This window comes from Bubalus kerabau, chromosome 10 (assembly GCF_029407905.1).
Source record: "Bubalus kerabau isolate K-KA32 ecotype Philippines breed swamp buffalo chromosome 10, PCC_UOA_SB_1v2, whole genome shotgun sequence".
Lineage (NCBI taxonomy): Eukaryota > Metazoa > Chordata > Mammalia > Artiodactyla > Bovidae > Bubalus > Bubalus kerabau.
In genome coordinates, this window is record NC_073633.1 from 107,367,501 (window position 1) to 107,392,511 (window position 25,011).

At 49.5% G+C, this 25,011-nt stretch overlaps 1 protein-coding gene across 4 annotated transcripts in view; it reads right to left on the bottom strand.

The window, feature by feature from the left end:
* Window positions 1–25,011, bottom strand: part of TTC7B (tetratricopeptide repeat domain 7B) — a 279,640-nt gene that overhangs the window by 95,792 nt on the left and 158,837 nt on the right. For all 4 annotated transcript variants that reach the window (XM_055538917.1, XM_055538916.1, XM_055538919.1 and 1 more), the window contains 4 exons: window positions 7,896–7,979; window positions 5,993–6,097; window positions 3,970–4,087; window positions 1,920–1,977 (listed from right to left, as the gene is read on the bottom strand). In XM_055538917.1, coding sequence (XP_055394892.1) covers window positions 1,920–1,977; window positions 3,970–4,087; window positions 5,993–6,097; window positions 7,896–7,979 — 365 coding nt within the window. The remainder of the gene's footprint in view (window positions 1–1,919; window positions 1,978–3,969; window positions 4,088–5,992; window positions 6,098–7,895; window positions 7,980–25,011) is intronic.

Genomic DNA, 25,011 nt, shown 5'->3' on the forward strand with positions numbered 1-25,011 from the left:
AGATATGCAGATGACACCACCCTTATGGCAGAAAGTGAAGAGGAACTAAAAAGCCTCTTGATGAAAGTGAAAGAGGAGAGTGAAAAAGTTGGCTTAAAGTTCAACATTCAGAAAACGAAGATCATGGCATCCGGTCCCATCATTTCATGGGAAATAGATGGGGAAACAGTGGAAACAGTGTCAGACTTTATTTTGGGGGGGCTCCAAAATCACTGCAGATGATGATTGCAGCCATGAAACTAAAAGACGCTTACTCTTTGGAAGAAAAGTTATGACCAACCTAGACAGCATGTTAAAAAGCAGAGACATTACTTTGCCAACAAAGGTCCGTCTAGTCAAGGCTATGGTTTTTCCAGTGGTCATGTATGGATGTGAGAGTTGGACTGTGAAGAAAGCTGAGTGCTGAAGAATTGATGCTTTTGAACTGTGGTGTTGGAGAAGACTTTTGAGAGTTCCTTGGACTGCAAGGTGGTCCAACCAGTCCATCCTAAAGGAGATCAGTCCTGGGTGTTCATTGGAAGGACTGATGCTGAAGCTGAAACTCCAATACTTTGGCCACCTCATGCGAAGAGTTGACTCATTGGAAAAGACTCTGATGCTGGGAGGGATTGGGGGCAGGAGGAGAAGGGGAGGACAGAGGATGAGATGGCTGGATGGTATCACCGACTCAATGGACATGAGTTTGAGTAGACTCTGGGAGTTGGTGATGGACAGGGAGGCCTGGCATGCTGTGATTCACGGGGTCACAAAAAGTCAGAGATGACTGAGCGACTGAACTGAACTGAGAGATCCTCTCAAAACTTCAGGGTAGGTAACTGAGCTTCTAATATAACAACAAGAAATCAGGGTAACACAGATATTGAAGGCGACAGGATCAATACTAATTCTACATTGGATGTCATGGTGCTATACTCTCAGTGATTCATTGTACCTCCAGGAAGAATCAGATCAGGGCACCACGGTGCAGGGGGCTTCCCACATGGCGCTGGTGGCAAAGAACCCGCCTGCCAACGCAGGAGATGTAAGAGACCCGGGTTCAACTCCTGGGTTGGGTAGATCCCCTGAAGGAGGGCATGGCAGCCCACTCCAGCACTCTTGCCTGGAGAATGCCATGGGCAGAGGGGCCTGGTGGGCTGCCGTCCACAGGGTCGCAAAGAGTCGGACACGACTGAGCCACAGCAGCGGTGGTGTAGTGGACACCAGAGAAGCTGGTCAGCGCCAGAGACCTTGACCTTCGCGACTTTCACAGCCACAGGCCTCTGGCTTTTCATCCCTGCGTCTCAGACCCTCACCTGCAATGAAGACACACCTTGTCTTGTCTACTTACTGATGTGGGCCAAGGCTCAAGTAAAGGGTGTGAATGGGCCCTGGGACATACAAGCATCGTCTAACATAAGGCCTTCTCTAATTTCATGAAAGGCACGGCAATGGAGGTGACCGTAAGGTGTACAGAACACGGCAGGGATAGAGAGCCCTGGGCCTGCTGGCCTGACTGTCTTGGGTAGTATTTCAGAGACTGTCCTAATATCTGGCTTTTTTCATTTCCTAATATAAAAATCTGCAGCTTGACATGTTAAAAAAGAAAAAAGCAAGCAAAGAATGATCCTTTTTCTAGATGATGAAAAATGTCTTTAATAAAAGGAATCATCTCCGTGGACATAAAAAGTACCTCTCTTGGAGCTGAAATAACTCGATTAGGAATGAAAATGTGCCCAGATTAATAAACAGATGAAGAATGGGGATCTACATGGCAACAAGTGATGCAGCAAGTTTTATGCTGTATGTTCGGTGCTCAAGAGGAAAGACTTCCAGGGGTGGAACACTGTTTACATAATCCTTATAAATATCTCTTCTTTTTATACTCACCACACTCTGGTGTCATTGTGTACAGCCGAGTGAAGAGAGGAACTCCCACTCACCTCTGAAACGCAAGAAGCGCCTTTCTCTGAAGGACCTCCTGCATCCCTCGCAGAGAAGCTAAGGAAAGGGTTCAGTTAGTCAGCAACATGGAGATCAGGGAGTTTTCAACAAATACCAAACATCACAAAACCACACATTTGACTGGATTAAGAGCCATAGATTCTGGGTGCCTACCTGCCCAGCCTGCCCCGGTGCTATAGAGGCTAGCAGACAAAGGCTAGGTCAACCTGAGGTCCTTACGCTTGGGCATAACTGTGCAACCATGCAAAGGGGAGAATGGGCGGTGGCTGGTCAATCTTGGCACCCCCAGGAAAAGGGGCCCATCTTCAAAAGACCAGCTGGGAATTCCAGAGAGAAAAACATTCTCAAGGGCAGGCGTGTAATCCCCAGGTGAAGCACGATTCTGCCAAAATGGACTAGGAGAGATTCAAGCACCAGTGGGTGGATTAAACAGTCTTCAGAGAGCCTTCTGGCACCAAGAACCAAAGACACCAGCCTAAGGCCATGAAAGACCAGTTTAATTCACGTGGGCAATGACCAGGACCTCTGATATCTTGATGTGAACCCCAGAGACAGACCAGGCAAGCTCAACAGTGAGACTGTAAATCAGCTCAACCCTTCCCCTATATACAGCACATGAGAAACGCACCTCAGAATCTGGTAGAAACTAAAAAGATACTTCTTGCTGCAACAACAGAAAAAGTCCTAGAGGAGCCTGCTTATGGTTGCCTCTGGAGATGGCCCTTATCTAACGAATCCAACAAGGCAGAGCCCATCCTGACATTGCTCTGAGGATGGTGGAGGGCTTCCAGAACTGGATGTAGCTGAAACCTATGGCTAACTCAGAACAATAGTAAGTGAGCTAGAGGGAAGCAGAGGAGTGAACCAGGGGAACCACAGACACAGATGAACCCAACAGGGCCATGCAACTCACCCAAAGTTACAGGGCTAATCAGGGGTACAGACCAAACCAAGAATTTACATGGATAAATACAAGGTATTAAATTTCACTTCACTGAAAGTCTGCTATAGTTAAAAGATGTTTAGGGTATTGCCAGTATATCAAATGTATATGAAAAATTAGCAAAAAATCCATTACTGAAAATCAATGGATATGCAAAATTTCTCCAGGATCTTTGATATTTTAGAGCAGAGGAAAGAAAGATTTGGGGTAACATGTGAAATAAACTCTAGCAATATTATGAAGGAAGAAAAAGGAAATGAGTACTAGGGTAGTGTTTTCTCTTAAGGGGGTTGTAATTGCTGGGGACACATGAAGGGCTCCCAGGTGGCTGGCACGGTCCTCTGTCCTGAGCAGGGTGGTGACTGTAGGAATATTATCCCTTATACTAATTTATTGAGTTAGATAATTTTTGAGATTGGGGGGGGGTATCTGTGTTACATTTCACAGCAAAACATTCAAGAAATAATAGTAAGAGTTCATAAAAACAATTTAACAATTGACCCTTTCTGCAAACATTGAATTGAAAACCTCATTAAGTGCAAAAAACACACTTAAGATTATTTTTTAGCCAAGAACACATCTACGGAAGCAGTAAATACGTCCAGAATGCACAGAGTCACTGCATGTACTGTGCGCCCCTGGACTACACACACACACACCTGTGAACTAAGACGTGCAAACGGAGGGGGCAGGCCCTGAGAACCCACGGTGGGCTTTCTGGAGGAGGTGAGCCCTGAACACTCCTGCGTTCTTGTGTCTAAGACCAACATCCCTTCACACGGGGCGGGCTCGGGCCGGGGCTGGGGCACAGCTGGGTGCAGGCCAGGTGGGTTGAGTGGTCTCTCATCGCACAGCTCTGGGCAGAGCCCCACATCTTCCAGCAGGGCTCCACCAGCACACGCCCCCGTGAAGAGCGGCCTGGGCGCCCAGGCCCAGGGCCATCGTCACCCGCTCCCCGTCTCTGCCCTGTCTGAGCAAAGAGGATGCCGGGGACAGGGACCCCGGGACAGGGGGACCCACCGCGCGCCCTCTGGACACTTGGGGGAGCGGTGGTGCCGCCGGCCCCGGTGGGCGGCCCCACTCACCGTCAGTGGCCTGCAGACTGTAGGTCAGCCCCAGGGCCAGGTAGCCTTTGGCCTTGAACTCTGACGTTTTCTCTCCCGCATCAACCACCGTTTTGGCAAACTTCTCAGCTTCTTCCAACTGAAAAACCAGATCAGTTAAAAACAACAACAACCTGCAGAATTTCTAATGAGAGGTCCCAAAAGCATCCACTGCCAAAGACGATTTCTGATGAGTCACTGTTAAAATAAGTCCCCAGCCTTCCAGGGCCACTCTGGAGACTGCGTTCTCTTAATTTGAGCCTCTCAAACAGGCCTCAGGACCCCCACCTGGCCTTTTTCCTTTAAACTTCCCCATATTGCTCTTCTGCCTCTTTCCCAAGGCCCCTTTCGCACTCTGTGGGGCTCTCCCATCTCTGCTCTTCCCCAGCTGGCTCTGTGACGAGGCTGTGCTGGGCACTCGGGAGTTCCACACGTCTATGTGTGTGATTTGTAAAGAACAAAGTTCTTGAAATGTTTTGTGCTTGAGTCTTTCCTGTTTAGCATGATACAAAGAGTCCTTTAGGCTTGGGTTTTCTCTCCTATAAGCTGTTAAAAATTTCAAAACTCCACTATTTATTTTATTGAGTTGGCCAGAAAGTTCGTTCAGGCCTCTGAACACATGCCAGGAACCCGAACGAACTTTTTGGCCAAACCCGTACAATGCACAGCACGTGGCTCGCACACCAGCAGCTTCCAGTGGGAAAGAAGTGCAGCCGCAGCCACACCCACAGCAAGGCGACCTTCACACACCTCATTAGAGACAAAAGTAGCAAGGTTTGCTCCTTTGGAGCATGGTAAGTATTGATATTATTGAAGCTGGGGGACAGCACGTGGGTGATGGCTGATTACACTCTTTCCTTCTGTGGTATTTGGAAATTTTAATACTAAAAATACTAAAAGAACACAGAAATGACTTGCTATTCTCATCTTGAAAACAGAGGTTTATTTACGGCGCCATGGAGATGAACGGTGCCATCGCTGGACGCTGGGTGCGGAGTCACAGCTGGGAGCTGGCATGTTCCAAGTGCAAAGGTTTGGTCCCCGGCCCTGGCCCCCCTCAGAATCTGCCTGCTTGCCCCCTCGCTTGCCACGCCAAGCTGCTGAAACCTGCATGGGCCACACGACACCTTCACAGCTGCGTTTCGGGTGAGAACCTGCTCTTTCAAAATGCCTTTTTTCTTCCACATTTCCTGCCTCCCCCACCTCCAATTCCCCCTCCGCTGGGTGAGAATAAACGGAAACAAAACAAGCAAAAAGGACCATACTAAAAAACCTTAGCCAAGAGCCTCAGTCTTTCAAGCAACTTCTTATCACTAACCTTAACGTGAAGTTAAAGAAAGACATTAAGACTTCACTGTATGTGACAATCATCTATATACCATCTCAGCAATAGTCTGAGTTTTCTAGCGTCTGCTCAAATGGTGTATTTCTGAGGAAGTACACCGAATCAATGGACGTGAGCAAATTCCGGGAGACAGTGAAGGACAGGGAGACCAGGTGTGCTGCAGTCCGCGGGGCCACAAAGAGCCGGACACGACTTAGGGACCAAACAACAACTGTTAAAGATCGGGCTCTTCCCAAATTCTAACCTGAACAAGAACGTTTGAGAGGAAAGCCTCTGTGCAAGCAGAGGGGTGAAGGAGGCTGGGTTTATACACGAGCTAAGGCGGAGGGTGACTCTTGACTTTACAGAAGAGCTCAGGCTAAGAGGGAACCGCTAAGGGACCAGCCCTTTCCGGTCCTGTACGACTTGCATACAGGATGCATCTGAGTATGCGTTCCAGTTCTATCTCACCATTTCTACCTTTGAAGCACATTCCCATGAAAAAGAAACACCTGAAGCTTTACTGATTCCCTGAAGTCCCTGGGGTGGGAGCTAAGGCCTGAGAAGGCCAGTGGCCCAGGCCAGGAGCCCGGGCTCGAGCAGCCTTGCTTGTGTGCCGACGATGAATTCCTACTGTCTCCTCTCCACCCAGATGAAGGAGAAGGCCTCAGGGGCACTCACCCAGTGCAGGGAGCCCACACACAGCTTGGCGGCCAGCAGCGGGATGGTGGCGTCGTCCGGCTTCAGGCGGATGCACTCCTTCAGCACCTTCACGGCACGCGCGGACTTGGCGAAAGGAGAGTGTCTCTGTGAGACTCAGCGTTTCTGACCAGAACCAAATACTGAAGTCTTCCCAGAGGGGTTTCTGATGAGGACACCCACTGAATGAGGTTTTCCAACTTGGGCCCAACCGAGCAGGGGTCTGGGGATGGTGGTGACCAGGGTCGGAACTTTTGGGGGACTGGGGAGTACACCGTGAAAGCAAGTGAAAATGCTGCCCTGGAATTGCTGCCCTCGCTTTATTCCCTACTTGTGTAGTTGCTGTAAAAGTAAGGAAAAGAAAAGGCAGCGGAGATTTATGGTATTATAAAGAATAAACTACCCAACTTAAAATGTGTGTGTGTATATGTGTTAGTCACCCAGTCGTGTCTGACTCCTTGCGACCCCATGGACTGTGGCCCACCAGGCTCCTCCGTCCATGGGATTCTCCAGACAAGAATCCTGGAGTGGTTGCCATTCCCTTCTCCAAGAGATCTTCCCGACCCAGGGATCAAACCCAGGTCTCCTGCACAGCAGGCATATTCTTTACCATCTGAGCCACCAAGGAAGCCCAATTTAAAGCGTACCATACAAAACGTCTGTCTCCACTTGCCCAAAAAAATCTTGTGTCTCAGACTTGACTATTTACTAAAGGGCCCAAATTAACAAGAAAAACAGTGGCCACTGTCGTTACTGAGTGTGTTCGTGCAGGGATTGTTTTAAGCACCTTGTGAGTGTCGTCTCACTACCTGATGACAAGTCTGTGAAGCTGGTTCCACACGTCCATGGGGTGGACCCGAGGGACCCACGTCTACGGGTGGACCAGAGGGGCCCGCGTCTACGGGTGGACACCGAGGGACCCGCGTCTACGGGGTGGACCCGAGGGGCCCGCGTCTACGGGGTGGACCCGAGGGGCCCGCGTCTACGGGGTGGACCCGAGGGGCCCGCGTCTACGGGTGGACCAGAGGGGCCCGCGTCTACGGGTGGACACCGAGGGACCCGCGTCTACGGGTGGACACCGAGGGACCCGCGTCTACGGGGTGGACCCGAGGGACCCGCGTCTACGGGGTGGACCCGAGGGACCCGCGTCTACGGGGTGGACACCGAGGGACCCGCGTCTACGGGGTGGACACCGAGGGACCCGCGTCTACGGGGTGGACCCGAGGGACCCGCGTCTAGGGGGTGGACCCGAGGGGCCCGCGTCTACGGGTGGACCCGAGGGACCCGCGTCTACGGGTGGACACCGAGGGACCCGCGTCTACGGGTGGACCCGAGGGACCCGCGTCTATGGGGTGGACCCAAGGGACCCGCATCTACGGGTGGACACCGAGGGACCCGCGTCTACGGGTGGACACCGAGGGACCCGTGTCTACGGGGTGGACACTGAGGGACCCGCGTCTACGGGGTGGACCCGAGGGACCCGCCGTGGGGCATATGGGAGAGCGCAGCGCCAGGCCCCTCTCCACAGTCCTCGCTTTCAACCACACACAGCCTCATACCATCTCTTGCTAAAGATAATTAACAGATGTGCCCCTCTGGGAACAGCTGACACTCTTAGACAAGTGAAAGGGGTCGGTGTGAAGAACCAACCTTAGTTTATGCCATATCTTTACAACAACCAGAAAAAACGCAAGAATTTCAAAATTTTTCTTCTCAGTGATGTCTCCATGTTGGGCCCCACATAATTAAATGTGACCGTTCATTTCTGAATGACCAAGGAGAGTTTCAGAGAACTTGTGCAGATGTCTGCCGGGCACCACCTCATCCCATGAAAGTCAAGTTAACCATGGACGTGGAGGACCGCATGTCGCAGGGGGAGACTCACTTTTCCAGCAGCCATGAGCGACAGAGCAAACTGGTACCAGAGATGGAACTCCTCGAAGGCAAACTTCATGGCTCTTTCTAAGCACTGGTTCGGAAAGAAGAAAGCAGACAGATGGGTGTGAGCTGCCAGCGTCGCGGCTGGACAGGTGCGAGCATGTGTCTGGCACACGGAGGCAGGTGCCGCCAGATCTGCCTCCAGGAGCACTGAGCGCGCCCTCCCGCAGTGAGCGCCCCCACGGGCCCCTGGCCGCCACACACTGTGCCAGAGGCCAGGACAGTCTGCAGCTGGCCAACACAGCCTTTTCTGGTTCAGTCTCAGCATATTTTATCTACAGTCCACTTGATGCATCTTAGTGTATAGTTCTCAGAGTTTGGAAAAATGTATATAACAACGTAACCACCAATACAGACTAAATGAAGTGCAGTCCAATCTGCCAGCCCCGCCCCCCAAAGTCTCCCGTGTTCTTTTGCAGAGAAACTGTCCCGGTACTGCCTCCGCGCCCCAACCCCACCCCCTGCCACTTCAAGACTGGAAACTACATTTGTCCTTATGGCTTTTCCTTTGCAAGAAATGTCATAGAAATGAAATCATGCAGTATGTAGCTTTTTGAGTGTGGTTATTTCCATTTAGGATAATGCATATGACATTCATCTATTTGTACAACACAACCCTTGATCCCAAGGAGCTTTTCATGTGGTGCAGGGAAAGAGGAAGGTATAGTACACTGCTCAAATGCAAGGTCCTGACTGACAAGGCTCCCGAGAGGAGGAAACGGAAAGCCCTGGGAAGATGGTCTTGGGGAACAGGAATGGCATCCTGGAAGAATGCACTTGAGCTGGGCTTTCACGGATGAGAAGGGAAAACACACAGCTGGGATTTGGAACTGGTACTTCAGGGCATCCCGGTGGCTCATTCAGTAAAAAGAATCCACCTGCAATGCGGGAGACCTGGGTTCAATCCCTGGGTTGGGAAGATGCCCTGGAGAAGGAAATGGCAACCCACTCCAGTATTCTTGCCTAGAGAATCCCATGGACAGAGAAGCCTGGTGGGCTACAGTCCATGGGGTCACAAGAGTTGGACACGACTGAGCGACTAAACCACCGCCACTCCTGGAAGAGGCCGGGCACACAGACATGGAGGCAGGAGCGCACGCTTCTGCGTGCCGGGGGCAGGCGGCCCAGTGTGACCCGCCGAGGGCTCCGGGGCTGGAGGCAGGCGTGGCTGGGGCTGCGGCGCTGAGCGCCCACAGGCCGTGCCTCCTCTGACTGCCCCCTCCCTCCCCACCCAGCCTCGTTCCCCCGTCTCTGTGCTCTCAAAGTCCAGCCCTGTGTTAACGCCACATCCTCGCCCTTCCACCTCAGCCTAGCCCAGCTGCACTCTGAGAAAGTACCCAGGGCAGAGATCCTGGCTTCCCCGGATCCTCTCTTCGGGGGAAGAGCTACAGATCCAGGCCACCCAGACGAGGAGGAGCCTCTGGTTTCCGCACAGAGTGGCACGGCCACACCAGAACTTCAGGGAGATCGTGGATGGGGAGGGGTGCACACCAGGGTGGGGAAGGCCAGCCCTAGGTGGACAGGGGGCTGGGGCCTTCAGAGCCAAGCGCAGAGCTAAGGAATGTGGCTTCAGTTAGCATCAGCAAGGAAAGACCACTCAAGGAAGGAGCAGGGGGCTGATGAGATGGGGGGGTGAGGGGATCCCAAAGTGTCTGGCCTGCATACCGAGGAGCAAACATATGGCACAGAAGGCCTGTGTGTGTGTGTGCATGCATGCATGCACGCGTGTGTGTTCATTAGAGGGAAGGACACTTTAGAATTAAGGGAGAATGCAGAGGCAACCTGAGAGGAGCAACTAGGCAGAGAAGAAACAAGATAAGCCAGAGGCCCAGGCCCCCAGAACAACGGACCCCGGGGCGAGGCCTTCCCGCAAGGAGGCAGGTTCTGCAGGATGCAGAGGGCCCTTAGACCCGGAGACGCGGCTCAGCCCGTTTTCTCTCTAAAGATGGAACGAGCTGGTTGCTGGGAGGAACGAAAAGGAATGGAGCTAGGAGCTTCCAGAATGAACAGAGCAGCAGCACCCTGAGGGGGCAGAGAGCGCCCTCGGAGGCTGTGGCCATGGCGCCCACAGCAGCAGAGAGTGCCCATGGCAGCCTGCGGCCACGGTGCCCACGGCAGCAGAGAGCGCCCTCGGAGGCTGTGGCCACAGTGCCCACGGCAGCAGAGAGCGCCCTCGGAGGCTGTGGCCACGGTGCCCACGGCAGCAGAGAGCGCCCTCGGAGGCTGTGGCCACAGTGCCCACGGCAGCAGAGAGTGCCCTCGGAGGCTGTGGCCACTTCTCTGCAGGGAAGCCCCTCGCGGCTTGGGGCAGGAGAAGGCAGGCGGTGCTCAGGAGGAACGGAGACGAGGAGGGGGTATGCTCAGCGTCTGACTCTCCATGACCCACGGACTGCAGCCCAACAGGCTCCTCTGTCCACAGGACTTTATCAGGGAAGCCCCAGTGGCTCAGCGGTAAAGAATCCACTTACGATGCAGGAGACCTGGGTTTGATTCTGGGTCAGGAAGATTCCCTGGAGAAGGGAGTGGCAACCCATCCCTGTATTCTCGTCTGGGGAATCCCATGGACAGAGGAGCCTGGTGGGTTACAGTCCACGGGGTCACAAGAGTCGGACACGACGGAGCGACTAACACGACGACAGGGATGACACCGATGCAGGTGTGAGGAGGACGCTGCCCCTCGTGTGGCCACACTGGACACACAGCGCAGAGCTCAGGGCTGGCCACGCGCCTCCATCCTGCACCAGGATGTCGGCAGGAGTTAAAGGGAAGAGCGCTCAGCTGGCACACACTTTGCCCTCGGCCCGGGACACAGACTCCACACTGGAGGGGGGCGGCCAGGAAGCGAGAGCCGTGAGGGCAGACGTGCCTCTCCGGGATGCCTGAGCAGAGACGGGCCGGCCTGGGCGCCACGGGACGCTGCAGACCTCCTGCCGTGCGGGAGAAATTAACCCGCACTCGGTTAAGGCACTATCAGCTTGTTCGCTACTTCCGGATTCACCTCTCAATAACACAGACCCCTAACGGCAGAGCCCCGGAGCCCTCTTACCTGCTCCGCTACGTGGATGAGCAACAGGCAGGCATGACTGTGCCTTTAGGAAGCGCAGGAGGGGAAACAAGAGGAAGGCAGCTCGCTGAGAAGGTCGAGCAGGCAGGATGGGGTGCTGGGGGCACACTCGGCCCAGGTGTGGGGTGGTACGGCCGGGGAAACGCGGGGAGGCCAGGGGTTACGGAGAAAAAGTGAAAAGTCAACAGAATCTGGAAACTGATTTAGGGAAAGGGAATGGGGGATGAGAATGATGATCGCACTGACAGAATGAGGCAAAGGAGTCAGTGCGTGCGGAGGAGGGGGTGGATGATGATCGGAGAGGAGGTGTGTTCCAACAGCTCTGCTCAACTAGTTCACTGCAATACAACCACTAAGTACTTAAATGTATATACAGAAACAGTCAAGTGTTTGAGTGCCTTTCTTCCTCCTCTGCTAAGAGGAATGATAAATATCAACTGTCTCCCTGATAAACAAAAGGAGCTCATAGCTGAAACAGTCTGTTCTGAACCAAAAAGCCGGATGCGATAAATAAGCGTGCATCCTTGCTTTCTTCTGCAGCGAAGGCTAACGCACTCATCATCCTCGGTGAGAAACACTCACGGAAGCTTAACCGGTACAGAGCTCCATTCCAGGTGTACCAGGGAAATACCAGCCCTCATAAAGACAGAGTCTGAGGGCCGCCAGGGAGCTTGGGAAGCACTCAGTTGAGGTCCTCAAAAGAGAGGACATTTGTCACTTTGGCTGCCAATCAATCACCTCAAAACTCTTCTTTTTGCTTTTGGGACACCCTGGATAAAAGAGGCACAGACTCTCCCTTCCCGGCAGCCAAGCCTAAGGGTGAATGAAGAAGGAAAGAGATAGGAGTGTGTCATGTGACCTGAGTATGGCCAATCAGGTGCTCCCGCCAGAGAGCCGCCTCCAGAGGTCAGGGCAGGGGAGAGGCTGCTGGAAGCCGGTTTCCGTGGCTGGGCCTGGGGCCACAGTAGCAGCCAGGCTGGTGGAAGCCTCCAGACTTAACTGTATCCTCCAAAACTGGGGCAGGAGCCTCCTTAATTTCTGTTCACTCCTGATCTTCAGCCTTCTATGGATTCTGGGTGCTAAATGGTTTGCACCAGCAGATGCCTTTTCTGCTTGAAAGAACTGGTTGGGCTCTGTTACCTACAACCTTGTCTTGGGTTCCAAGAGCACTGCAGATGGTGAGTGCAGCCATGAAATTAAAAGACGCTTGCTCCTTGGAAGAAAAGCTATGACCAACCTAGACAGCATATTAAAGAGCAGAGACATCACTTTGCCAACAAAGGTCCATCTAGTCAAGGCTATGATTTTTCCAGTAGTCATGTATGGATGTGAGAGTGGGACTGTGAAGAAAGCTGAGCACTGAAGAATTGATGCTTTTGAACTGTGGTGTTGGAGAAGACTCTTGAGAGTCCCTTGGACTGCAAGGACACTCAACCAGTCCATCCTAAAGAAGATCAGTCCTGAATATTCATTGGAAGGACTGATGCTGAAGCTGACAAACTCCAATACTTTGGCCACCTCATTCAAAGAGCTGACTCATTGGAAAAGACTCTGATGCTGGGCAAGATTGAAGGCAGGGGGAGAAGGGGACGACAGAGGATGAGATGGTTGGATGGCATCAGCAACTCGATGGACATGGGTTTGGGTGGACTCCGGGTGTTGGTGATGGACAGGGAGGCCTGGCATGCTGCAGTCCATGGGGTTGCAAAGAGTCGGACACAACTGAGCAACTGAACTGAACTGAAGGCCATGAAGGTGTACCCAGGCTCCTCTTATAACAAGCCCTACCTCCCAGCCCCCAACAAGCAGTTGTACTGCTTCTGCCCAAGAACCTTCCAGAAGAGGTGACTCAGGAGAGTCACCTGAACAGCAGCCAGAAACAAAGAATCTAGGCATCACCACAGATTAAGTGTGTGAATTTGGGCAAGCCAGTTAACCCCTCTATACCCAGATTCCTCATTATAAAATGGGAAATACAACAGTAAGTAAAGTAGAAAATTATCAGGAAGATTAAAATAGTTAATACATAATAAGCAACAGTACTTCAGATCCAGGCTAGTAGATTAGCTACTATCTTTTTTTAAATGAATATGTAACATGATGCCTATCACTTTATCCAAATTTAATATATGAAAATTCAAACTTATAATATATTGTATCAGAGATAAGTATTTACTTTATAAAATGTTTCCTCATTTGAGGAAAAGATTCAGAAAATAATGTTTAACTTTACAGAAGCAAACGAGAATGTATGTTTGTGCCACGTGTGCTCAGTCATGTCCAACTCTTTCTCACCCCACGGACTATAACTCGCCAGGCTCCTCCGTCCATGGGATTCTCCAGGCAAGAATACTGGAGTGGGTTGCCATTCCCTTCTCCAGGGGATCTTCCCAACCTAGGGATAGAATCCCTATCTCCTACATTGGCAGGTAGATTCTTTACCGCGGAGCCATCAGGGATGCCCCCCATCACTTATTAAGGAAATAATAAATAAGCACAAGCTGGAATCAAGATTGCCAGGAGAAATATCAATAACCTCAGATATGCAGATGACACCACCCTTATGGCAGAAAGTCAAGAGGAACTAAAAAGCCTCTTGATGAAAGTGAAAGAGGAGAGTGAAAAAGTTGGCTTAAAGCTCAACATTCAGAAAACAAAGATCATGGCATCTGGTCCCATCACTTCATGGGAAATAGATGGGAAACAGTGGAAACAGTGTCAGACTTTATTTTTCTGGGCCCCAAAATCACTGCAGATGGTGATTGCAGCCATGAAATTAAAAGACACTTACTCCTTGGAAGGAAAGTTATGACCAACCTAGATAGCATATTGAAAAGCAGAGACATTACTTTGCCAACAAAGGTCCGTTTCGTCAAGGCTATGGTTTTTCCTGTGGTCATGTATGGATGTGAGAGTTGGACTGTGAAGAAAGCTGAGCGCTGAAGAATTGATGCTTTTGAACTGTGGTGTTGGAGAAGACTCTTGAGAGTCCCTTGGACTGCAAGGAGATCCATCCAGTCCATTCTGAAGGAGATCAGCCCTGGGTGTTCTTTGGAAGGAATGATGTTGAAGCTGAAACTCCAGTACTTTGGCCACCTCATGCAAAGAGTTGACTCATTGGAAAAGACTCTGATGCTGGGAGGGATTGGGGGCAGGAGGAGAAGGGGACGACAGAGGATGAGATGGCTGGATGGCATCACTGACTCAATGGACGTGAGTCTGAGTGAACTCCGGGAGTTGGTGATGGACAGGGAGGCCGGGCGTGCTGTGATTCATGGGGTCGCAAAGAGTCGGACACAACTGAGTGACTGAACTGAACTGAACTGAACTGAAAGCATATACTCTAGCTTCCCAGGTGGAGCAGTGGTAAAGAATTCGCCTGCCAATGCAGGAGATGCAGGTTTGATCCCCGGGTCAGGAAGGGCCCCTGGAGAAGGGAATGGCAACCTACTCCAGGATTCTTGCCTGGAGAATCCCATGGACAGAGGAGCCTGGTGGGCTACAGTCCATGGGGTCACAAAGAGTCAGACATGACTGAGTGACTAACACTTTCAATAAGTGGTATGGAGTGAATGTTTGTGTGCCCCCTAAAATTCATATGTTGAAACCTAACCCCCAATGTGATATTAGGGGGCCCTGTTAGGAGGGTGGAGCCACAGAGAGATCCCTTGCTCCTTCAGACATGGTGGGCAGTCTGCAACCCAGACGTGAGCCTTTACTAGACAGCAAATTTGCCAGTCATGATCTTGGACTTCCCAGACTCCAGAACTATGAGAAATAAACGCTTTTTGTGTATAAGCAACCCAGCCTGCGGTACTCTGTTACTGCAGCCCAGAAGGCTGAGGCCACACGCTCTTGGCTGACACTGCAGCCAGGCGCTGTTCTGATCGCTTTATGAGAACTGCCTCATCCTGGTCAGGCGGCCCGACTAGGTCCAACCGACGGCTGTTCAGTCACTGCGTCGTGTCTAGCTCCTTGCGACCCCATGGAGTGCAGCACGCCAGGCCTCCCTGTCCTCCACTGTCTGCTGGCGTTTGCTCAGACTCACGTCCATCGAGTCAGTGATGCCATCCACACAGGCACTCTTCCACTTACAGAGGCGGTGGCACGGAGCTCCACACAGGACTGCACCACGGCTCAGGGCGCAGGGGGAGCGGGATCTACGCCCAGCGGTCTGCAGCGGAGCTGGGGCCACGGCTCCCCCTGCCTCGGAGACACTCCTTCCAGACAAGCCACTTGAACGGCTGGGCCTCCTCTCGCCGCATAAAGCAAAGTTTGGCTAAATAAAAGGCTCCTAAAAATGCCACATGTTCCCTGAACTATTTCTGAGATTCAGCAATATATATATATATATATATTTTAGTGCTGATGGAGCCCTTGTTTCCGCGTCCTCCGAAGACTGGGGTCTTTTCAGCGCAGGATTTTCAAGAAACTACAGATCTCACGGTGTCCGCTAGCACCACAGTGCCATCTCAAAGGCGCACAGTTTGATAAAGACAGGCCGTCGTTTCCTCTAGATGCAGACCTTTCACAGGCCTCCCCCAGCCCGGACCCCTTCGTCATTACTGTAACAACACACATTCCAGTATAAGCTGTAGGGGTGTTATAGAGAGAGACAGGAAATGCAAGCCAACGATTACAAATTAACCCTTTGCCCTGATTCCGAAATATCTGAGCTCTGGCCTCACAGCGGATGGCTCTGTCCTCCTGTGGGCTCTTGGCAGCCCTTCTGAGAGCTGGCTCAGTAAAAGTGCCCAGACAGCTCCAGCTGTTCCTGAGGTCCTGACGCCAAGCATCCCGCTAAGCTACGGAACATGTCCTCCTCTACGTGGCTGTAAATGCTAGGATTATATAAGCCTCTAAGCGGCTCAGGTCAACAGGTGTGCGTGCGTGCTCAGTCACTTCAGTCGCGTCTGACTCTTTGCGACCCCATCGACAGTAGCCCACCGGGCTCCTCTGGCCGTGGGATTCTCCAGGCAAGAATCCTGGAGTGGGTGGCCATGCCCTCCTCCAGGGCATCTTCCTGACCCAGGGACTGAACCAGCGTCTCCTGCATTGCAGGTGGAATTCTTTACTGCTGAGCCACCAGGGAAGCCCCTCAGGTCAGCATCACAAAGGAAACCCTCTTCCAGAGAACGCATCTAAGTGCAAGGGGGGACTTGGGGTGTCACTGGGGCATTTGCATCCACAGCCTCTGCTCCTTACACTAGATGTTTGCTCACCTTGATTCTGTTCAACTGCACCTTTTAAGCATCCTAATCATGTCTGTATGAGATAGAGTAAAAATTTCCAGTTTCTTTCTTCTTAAAAATTTTTATTATTGAAAATTTTCAAACTAAGACAAAGATGGGGAAATAACAAAATAAAACCCCACGTACCTGTCACCTTATTTCAACTATCAACTCAATTCTCAATCTTTTTTTTTAATATTTATTTATTTGGCTGCGCTTGTCTTAGTTATGACACGTGGGGTCTAGTTCCCTGACCAGGGATTGAACCTGGGCTGCTGTCTTGGGAGTACAGGCTTAGCCACTAGACCACCAGGGAAGTCCCTCAATTCTCAATCTTGTTTCATGCATATCCCTAACACATTTCTCCCCAACATATTATTTTGATGCAGATCATAGCATAACATCTTGTCCATAAATTTTAAATTTCCAGTTTTAATAAAGTAGGGAGATTGGGAAGAGACTATGTGCTACAAAATAAAAGAATTCACATTTCAATAATGATTCCAGTCTAAAAGAAGTACGGATGAAAATGGACTTTTAGGAAGATGTAGGCTTTTCGGGGTGAAGCCAGATGGGAGTGGGGTGCACGTAAGAGGCAGCCTCGGTCACCGAGGCCCAGGCAGGCCGCTGGCTGCAGAGGAGGCACAGGACGTGCTGAGTCCACGTCGACTCCCCCCTCATCAGCCAGAGCCTCGCTGTGGGGTTAAAGGAAGGAGCGCACGAAAACGCTCAGAAGACAGACTTCCCTGCCAGTCCAGCAGTTAAGACTGTGCTTCCAATTCAGGGGGCTCAGGTTCGATGCTTGGACAGGGAACTAAGATCCCCATGCCACACAGCTCAACCCATAGATAAATATTAATAAATAAATAAAGTTTTTTAAATGCTTAGAAGAGTGTCTGGTGCAAAGCAAATTTAATAAGCATGTTGCTGTTGGTGCTGCTTTCATCAGAGAAGCAGAAGCTGCTGCAGGACAGGTCTGCTGTGGGAGCCCTGGGATCAGGGTGCCAGTGGAGGGCAGAGGAGGGTGGGAGGGAGCCCCCAAGCGGGAGAGGGGAGATGAGAGCTGGATGCTGGCCTTTCTCCTCTTCGGTCCAGCGGAGAGACGGTGGTGCAGGCCCAGGGTCCACATATCCCTGAGTAACCCATACGCAACAGCGGCGTCACCTCCAACCATCTCCCTCATGAGAAAAGAAGGTGGGTTTGGCGACAGTTATTAATTCTACCAGGAAAGAGAGGCCCGTTCACTGTCAACATACTACTGCCACCTCTCTAAATCCCAGATAACATTCATTTAATACCAAGAATATTTGGGAGAACAGTTATTAGACTCTAGCTGGCATCCTAATCATTTGAGTGGTAGTCAAAATGTCACTTCCAAAATTGTGATTTCCTTTCGGTAGCAAGAGCTCACCCTTTCCCGTGCCCTATTTTGGCTCTTCGTCAATCAGCCATCTCTGAGGGGGCTCCAGGAATGAGAAGTTCTTCTGGCACAAGAAAAGGGTTTAGCAATTACCTTCCCAGCCCAATGACACGAACCGGGCGCATGGCAGTGGCAGCTGTATGATACCACAAGCAAGGAAAAGCCATCGTCTATTTTTGGAATTCGAGGGTGAGTGTCCGCCTCCAAAAACCCATGGGGGAGGGGAAATGGATAAAATAATCAGATACCCCTCAAATTTAGCCTGGAGCTGAAGTCTGAAATCCATCACTATTAAAATAGAACAAATAACACAGTGAACTTCCTCATTCACCTTTGTGGACGTGACAGTCATATCCTAAAAGTTCTCATAACCTGGATTCTTCAACCAACCAAGTAGGAAGGTTTTCTTTGCTTCATCATAGTTACTTAATGAGTCAAGAAATCATTGTGACTCCTGGCAGCTGTGTGACAATTTTTAATAATTGAACATGGTATACGATATTTCATTTTTTTTTAACATTAGCAATAAAAAACTAAGCGACTTAGATTTTTTAGACCATTATCTTAAATCCAAGGATTGACATATCGAAGAACGTGCTGACCTTTGACATGATCTCTTCCTGTTCATACTTTACTAAGGATGTGGAAACAAAGCCTCAGAGAAGAGACAGAGCCTGCCTGGGGTCACATAGTGGCAGGCCTGAAATTAGAATCCAGGTCCCATGATACTCAGCTCAGAGCCCTTATTTCTAAATTAACTAAATATATTGATAAAAGTACAAATTAAAGTACAGTTCAAGAGATCAACTCTACAAAGAGTCTGGAGCCAAGAAAAGCTTCTACAAAGGCAGGCTGATGGGACTCTCAGCTGCAAATAAAAGTCCTCCCACCCAGCTTTGAGAAAATATAGACAACATCCGTCAAGGCTTGCTCAAGTTTTCTCCCCTTAAATTGGAAATAAAACTGAGCTAACCCCACATCCATGCCCCCGCTTCCCGTTTCTCTTTTTGCCCTCTAACAGTGATACGGCAGAGGAGTTTCTACGCTCTGTTGCTTTGGCAAATGCTTAAATTGGAGGCCACCGCTGCCCCTGGCCACAGTGGGAGGAGTAGAGAGTGGGTTGTTTTTCAAAGGTCACAGGCTTTATTATAGAGCATGAACACTGGACGCCACCCTCTGGCACGCTCTCCCTTCAACTATATGAAGCAACTGGATCAAGTCTGCACAGTGATAACACTGGATTTTAAGTGTTTTTATTTAGAATCTATTAATGGAAGAGTTGGGCTTCCCACGTGGCTCAGTGGTAAATAAGCTGCCTGCCAATGCAGGAGACATGGGTTCGATCCCTGATCTGGGAAGACTCCCCTGGAGGAGGAAATGACAACCCACACCCGTATTCACGCCTGAAAAATTCCATGGACAGAGGAGCCCGGCAGGATACAGTCCACGGGGTCGCAAAGGGTCAGACATGACTTAGCAACTGAACAGTAGCAACAACAAAGGAAGAGGCAGCCTGCTTTTCATCTAATGATTGACCTGTTTGGCCTCGTTATCGGATGCTCATTTTGTTGGGCACACAGTTCTAGATTGACCATTGAATGTATTTTCTCAGGATTTTCTGTTTTCCATTGTAACCGCTGATTTGTTTTCCATCAACTTGTCGTAACTTAAAAGATACTCTTTCACCTACAGGTGCTTTTTTTCTACTTTTGTTCTTTTTATGAGAACTGTGATTTTGTGGGGTTTTTTGTTTGTTTGTTTACTCTATATCATCAAAATCCAGAATAATGTCTGATGACAGCTTCTCAATAAATACTTCTTGAATGAAAAACAAAACCAAGTTCGCACAGTGAGTGAAGGCCCCAGGGCTCTGTGCAAAGACTGCTCCAGCCACTCTTTCACTAACGTAGCTCTTTGCTGTTCTTATAAATGAATCACTTACTCAAGAGATGGGCATTTCATTCCTCAGCCTCCTCCCTCCTCAACTGCAGTCACCTCTGGTCTTTCCATCTCCCCTGGCTCCGGCCCCCGGGGACTTCAGTGTGCCCCTGAACACGTGCAAGACCTAGGGAGGGGAGGAAGGGAGCCCCAGGTTCTCCCCGGGGGTGTGTCTTATACAAAATAGGTGCGCGATGAATGCTTGAATACAGAGCCAGAGTCAGGATCTATTCTCTCAGATGGCATGTACAGTGTGTGTATGTGGTGGGGGCGGGGGCGGGGGAGGGGTGGGGATAGGGGGGAGGGGAGGGGGCCCGGGGGGAGGGGAGGGGGCCCAGGGGGAGGGGAGGGGGTGGGGACTGGGGGCAGGGGGGCGGGGGGCTGGCACAGACAGACAAGGAGGCACTGTGAGAAGTGCAGTCAAATATGAAGAATCCGGAGTTGATGCCATATCAGAAACAATGAAGAGTCAAAGCAATCTTGAAAAAGAGCAATGCTGGAAAACAGTTTCCCAATTTTAAAGCTTATCATAAAGCCATAGCAACGAAAACAGACCGATAGGGCAGAACGGAAGCCTTGAAACAAACCCACACATCTGCAGTCTAATGGACTGTTGACCAAATTCAAGCAATGGGGGAAAGAATAGCCTCTAAGACAATGTTGCCAGGAAAACTGAATTTCCACATGTAAAAGAATGAAGCTGGAGCCCCACCTGACACCATATACAAAAATTAGCTCAAAATGGGTCAACAACCTAAACATATGAGCAAAATCCATACAGTTTCTTAAAAAATTAAAAAACCCCATAAAATTCTTATAGGAAAATATAGGTAAAAATCTTCATGACCTTGGATTTGGCAATGGATTCTTAGATACGACACCAAAGCAAGAGCAACAAAAGAAAAAAAATCAGTACACGAGGCTTCATTGGAATTGGAAACTTGTGCACATCAAAGAACATTATCAAGAAAGAAGACAACCTGCTGAATGGGAAAATATGTTTGCAAATCATATATCTGCTAAGACTTTTTACCTGTACTAAATAAAGAAGTCCTATAACTCAGCAACAAAAAGACAAACAACCCAACTTAAACACAGGCAAAGGTCCTGAACAGACATTTGTCCAGAGAAGACACACAAATGCTGAACACGCGCATGAAAAGATGCTCAACATCATCAGCAGCAGGCAAACACAAGTGAGCTACCGTTTCTGTTACTAGAATGGCTATATAAAATGAACAAAAAAACAAAAAAATAACAAGTGTTGGTGAGGAATTTGAATCCTTGTGCCTTTCTGTTTGGAATGCAAAATGGTGCAGCTGCTGTGAAAAACTGTTCAGTAGTTCTTCAGAAAGTTAAAAAAGAATTACCATATGACCTGGCAATTTCACTCTTGAATATAAGAAAACAGGAACTCAGACACGTGTCTAGTAGTGTCCATAGCAGCATTATTCACAATAGCTAAAATGTGAAAACAATCCACATGTCCATCAATAGAAGAATGAACAAAATTGGCATATATACACAATGGAATACTACTCAGCTATAAAAAGGAATGAAGTTTTGATATACGCTATCAGATATATCATTATGACATAGTTGAACCTTGAGAACACTAGACTATAAAATCAGTCAGAAACAAAATATTAGTATTGCATGATTCCATTTATATAATGTACCCAGAATAGGCAAAATTCATAGACACAGCAATTAGCTTAGAGGTACCAGGTTATGGAAGCTGTGGGAGTGGGGAGTATTGCTTAGCAGATAACGAGTTTCTATTTGGGATGAGGATCAAGTCTGGAAACAGACATAATAGTTACACAGCACCGTGAATCTAGTTAATGCCGCTGAATTATACATTTTTAAAAGGTTAATATGGCATTAAGGCAAACAATTTTTTCCTTGAGGGCTGTAACAGAGAACAATGAAGCTTAATTTAGAAACATATTCATACTGGCGGGCTTGTAGGTACCAGTGTCCATGCAGTGGCTGAGAGTCTTCGGGGCAGGACTGTCAATAAAAATGATGTAGCTGATTCCTCTTGAGGTTGACCCCCAAAGCTGGACCAGAGCTGGGATCCTACCAGTCAGTGCTCTGCCCCAAGTGGGGCCCAGCTCTTCCTCTGTGACCCAGTTCCCAAGTAAATGACCTTTAACCTTTGGGCTGACCTCTGGAAGCTACACTCATTGCACGTCCAGAGACAGTTTACCCACAAACCAAAGAAAAGCAGGATGAGAATGTCCATTGGTTTTGAAGGACTGGGTGATTTAGCAAGTTGTTACTGGGTACCTATAATAAACCAAGGCTTCCCCAGTGGCTCGGCAGTAAAGAATATGCCTGTAATGCAGGAGGCACAGGAGACAAGGGTTTGATCCCTGGGTTAGGAAGATCCCCTAGAGAAGGAAATGGCAACCCATTCCAGTATTCTTGCTGGAAAAATCCCATGGACAGAGGAGCCTCACAGGCTCTAGTCCATGGGGTCACAGAGTCGGATACGACTTAAGTGACTGACGACATAAACCAAACAATCTGTCTTCACGTCTCAGAAGTCTGTGGCTCCCAGTCCATCAGGCCACCCTAATGCCTTCTGGAGACCCCGGCACATAAGGTCAAGGCTGGGTTTCTGCAGAGTGGGGCTGCACGACAGACCAAACGCTAATGTGAACTAACAAATGGTAGGCCAGTTAGGCAGCTTTCGTTAGACCTTCAAGTGTTTCTCACGAGGCTCCCTGATTAAGTAAGTGCTTGGGGGGTAGGGATGTGTAAATGTCCCTTTGGTACTAGCCAGACATTTCTACCCACAGAACTACAGAGTTGTTGAGATTTACCATAAACAAATGAACACGAGTTCAATGGGAAAGATAAAAATACCATTTCTGTCTTTAAAGCTGCCATGTCTATGTAGAGGGGATACACACACCCTTCACAAAAGACCCCAAAACGTTCCGTTAAAATGGAGCCATTAATAGTCAAGAAACAAACCTCCTTAGCAGCTTGGGTTCATTCTCAAAAACAAGGAAAGCGGTGCTTGTTGCTTTACTTTTAATAGCACAGGTTGTCGTGCCAACTAGTGCTACTGTTTAAATTGAACAGGGAGAAAAGAAGTGTTCCTTCCTACACAAGCCTTTCAGCAGGGCTCACATGAGTCTTTTTTTTTTTTTTTTTTTTTTATTTATTTGGCTGCGCGGGGTCTTAGCTGTGGCATGTGGCATCTAGCTCCCTGACCAGGGATTGAGCCCGGGCCCCCTGCGTTGGGAGCACAGAGTATTAACCACTGGACCACCAGGGCAGTTCCCACATGAGTCTTTAAAAACACACAGACTCCTAGCACTGGAGGGACGACAACCATCGCGCTTGTATTTAAACCTGTCAGGATGAGGGTGGGATTTTCCTTTGGTTTGAATTCCCTCTGTACACCATGCTCCTCACCAGGGTCTGGCTGAATAGCACCCGAGAGAAAGAAAGGCATCGTGTGGGCCCTTCTTGAGATGTGAGAAGAGACTTCTGTCTCAAACAACAGAGCCAGAGAGGAGAGTGGCTCTGCTCCCCAAGTAAGCAGAGTTCTTTTGTTTTTTAATTTTTAGATTTTTATTTTGGCCATGCTGTGCAGCAGGAATGTGGGACCTTACTTCCCCAACCAAGTATTGAACCCGTGCCCCCTGCATTAGAAGCATGGAGTCTTAACCACTGGACCGCCCGGGAAGTCCCCAAGCACAGCTCTTAAAGGGTAGGGTCTGCACAGCACTTACAACGCATGCAAAGCTATCAGTGACAGGAGGGGCGAGGAGGAGACGGGCTGGGAGCCGAGGCAGTCACCCCGGCCTCTTCCTGCTGGCAGGAGGACCTGGGTCAGTGGGTCCTGACGCAGGAGTGTTGCTGTTGCTTGGGGACAAGAAAAGGGAGGAGGGGTGAACAGGAGGCAAGAGCACGTCTCTCGCAGCAGCCTGGTGGTGGTGACCCCTCTGTCCATGAAAGGCCCAGCCGGCACAAAGGTGGCCCCTGCATTTCGGGGCCCGACAACCCGCCTCCACACTGTCCACCCGGGTCCTCTCCTCCTCTCCGCCCTCCCGCCCCCCTGACCTTGATGGTAAGGCTGTCCCTCTGCTCTTAGATGTTTTAACTCCTCTCAGGCCTTGTGGAGCCAATTCCCACACTGGCTGCTGCAATCCTCCCTGGTGGCCAACCAGCCAGCTCTGCCACACCTGGTCTAACTTTCACCTGCAATCAACACGCCTTCACTGTCCAGCCTTCTCTAACTGGCTGCCTCTCCACATGCTTGTTCCTGATGACTGGAAGTTTCTGGAAAGATCGGATCACTCCTGTGTAATAAGCTGCTTCCCCGGTGCCAGGCAAGTCCTGTGCAGAGTGGCAGGGACAACGTGGCAGGATGCGGGTGCTGTTTAATGCAATCTACGCGCTGGGCTCTGTTCTGAGCCCTTGGCACGGATTAGCAAACAAGCCTCAGAATGATATGAGATGCGTGTGGGTATTATCCCTATTTTACAGAAGGTGAGACTGAGGCATAAGAGGTTAATGACTTGCTGGAATCATACAACTAGTAAGTGGCAAATCAGGAACTCAAACCCAAGCTCTCCGATTTTAGGGCCTGGGTCCAGAACACATGAGATGGCTGACTTAGGTTTGGGGGTTGAGGTGGCTGGGCTGGGGTGGGGGTGTTGATGGAGGGGAGAAGAATGATTGGGAATATTCACAATAAAACACCTATAATATTATTCCATTCCTTGAAACTTACAAAGATGTACATGTATTTATTCAATAAGGCATAGGTTCAAAATTATAACAAAACTATTATGTAACATTATTAAAGGCAAAATTTAGGAATATCCTAAATGACTATAAACTAGCAACTGGTTACATAAATTTTAGTACACTCAAACAATGGAATACTATACGGCTATATAAAATGATGAAGTTATGTACAGTCACTGCCTATATCTATTTTTGAATAAAAGTTTCATGAAGTGTAAAGAACAGAGAAATATGAAAAAACTGATCTCTAAAATGTCAGTGGGCACTCAACTATCTCTAAAGAGTGGGATTCTCTGTGACTTTTTCCTTTCCATATTGTATATATTGTTCAACTCTTCAAGGAGTCTGCTGGGCTGCTGCCTATGGCAGGAAGACCATGAAGTCAATTTCATTCTAGGAGGAAAATGAAAGCAAAACAAAATAAAAAGAGGGAGAAAAAGAAGGGGCAAGGGGAAAAGCCATGAAATGTTTTTCAACAGATGGTATTTGAGAAAGATCACTGTGGTGATGCACGAGATGAAGATGGGATATCAACTATCACAGCATGAACGATAATCACTAAAAAAAGAAGGAGCAATGTAGGAAGTTTAAAGCCTAGCTGCCAGAGCAGCACTATCTGCCACAGTCACATGCCTGC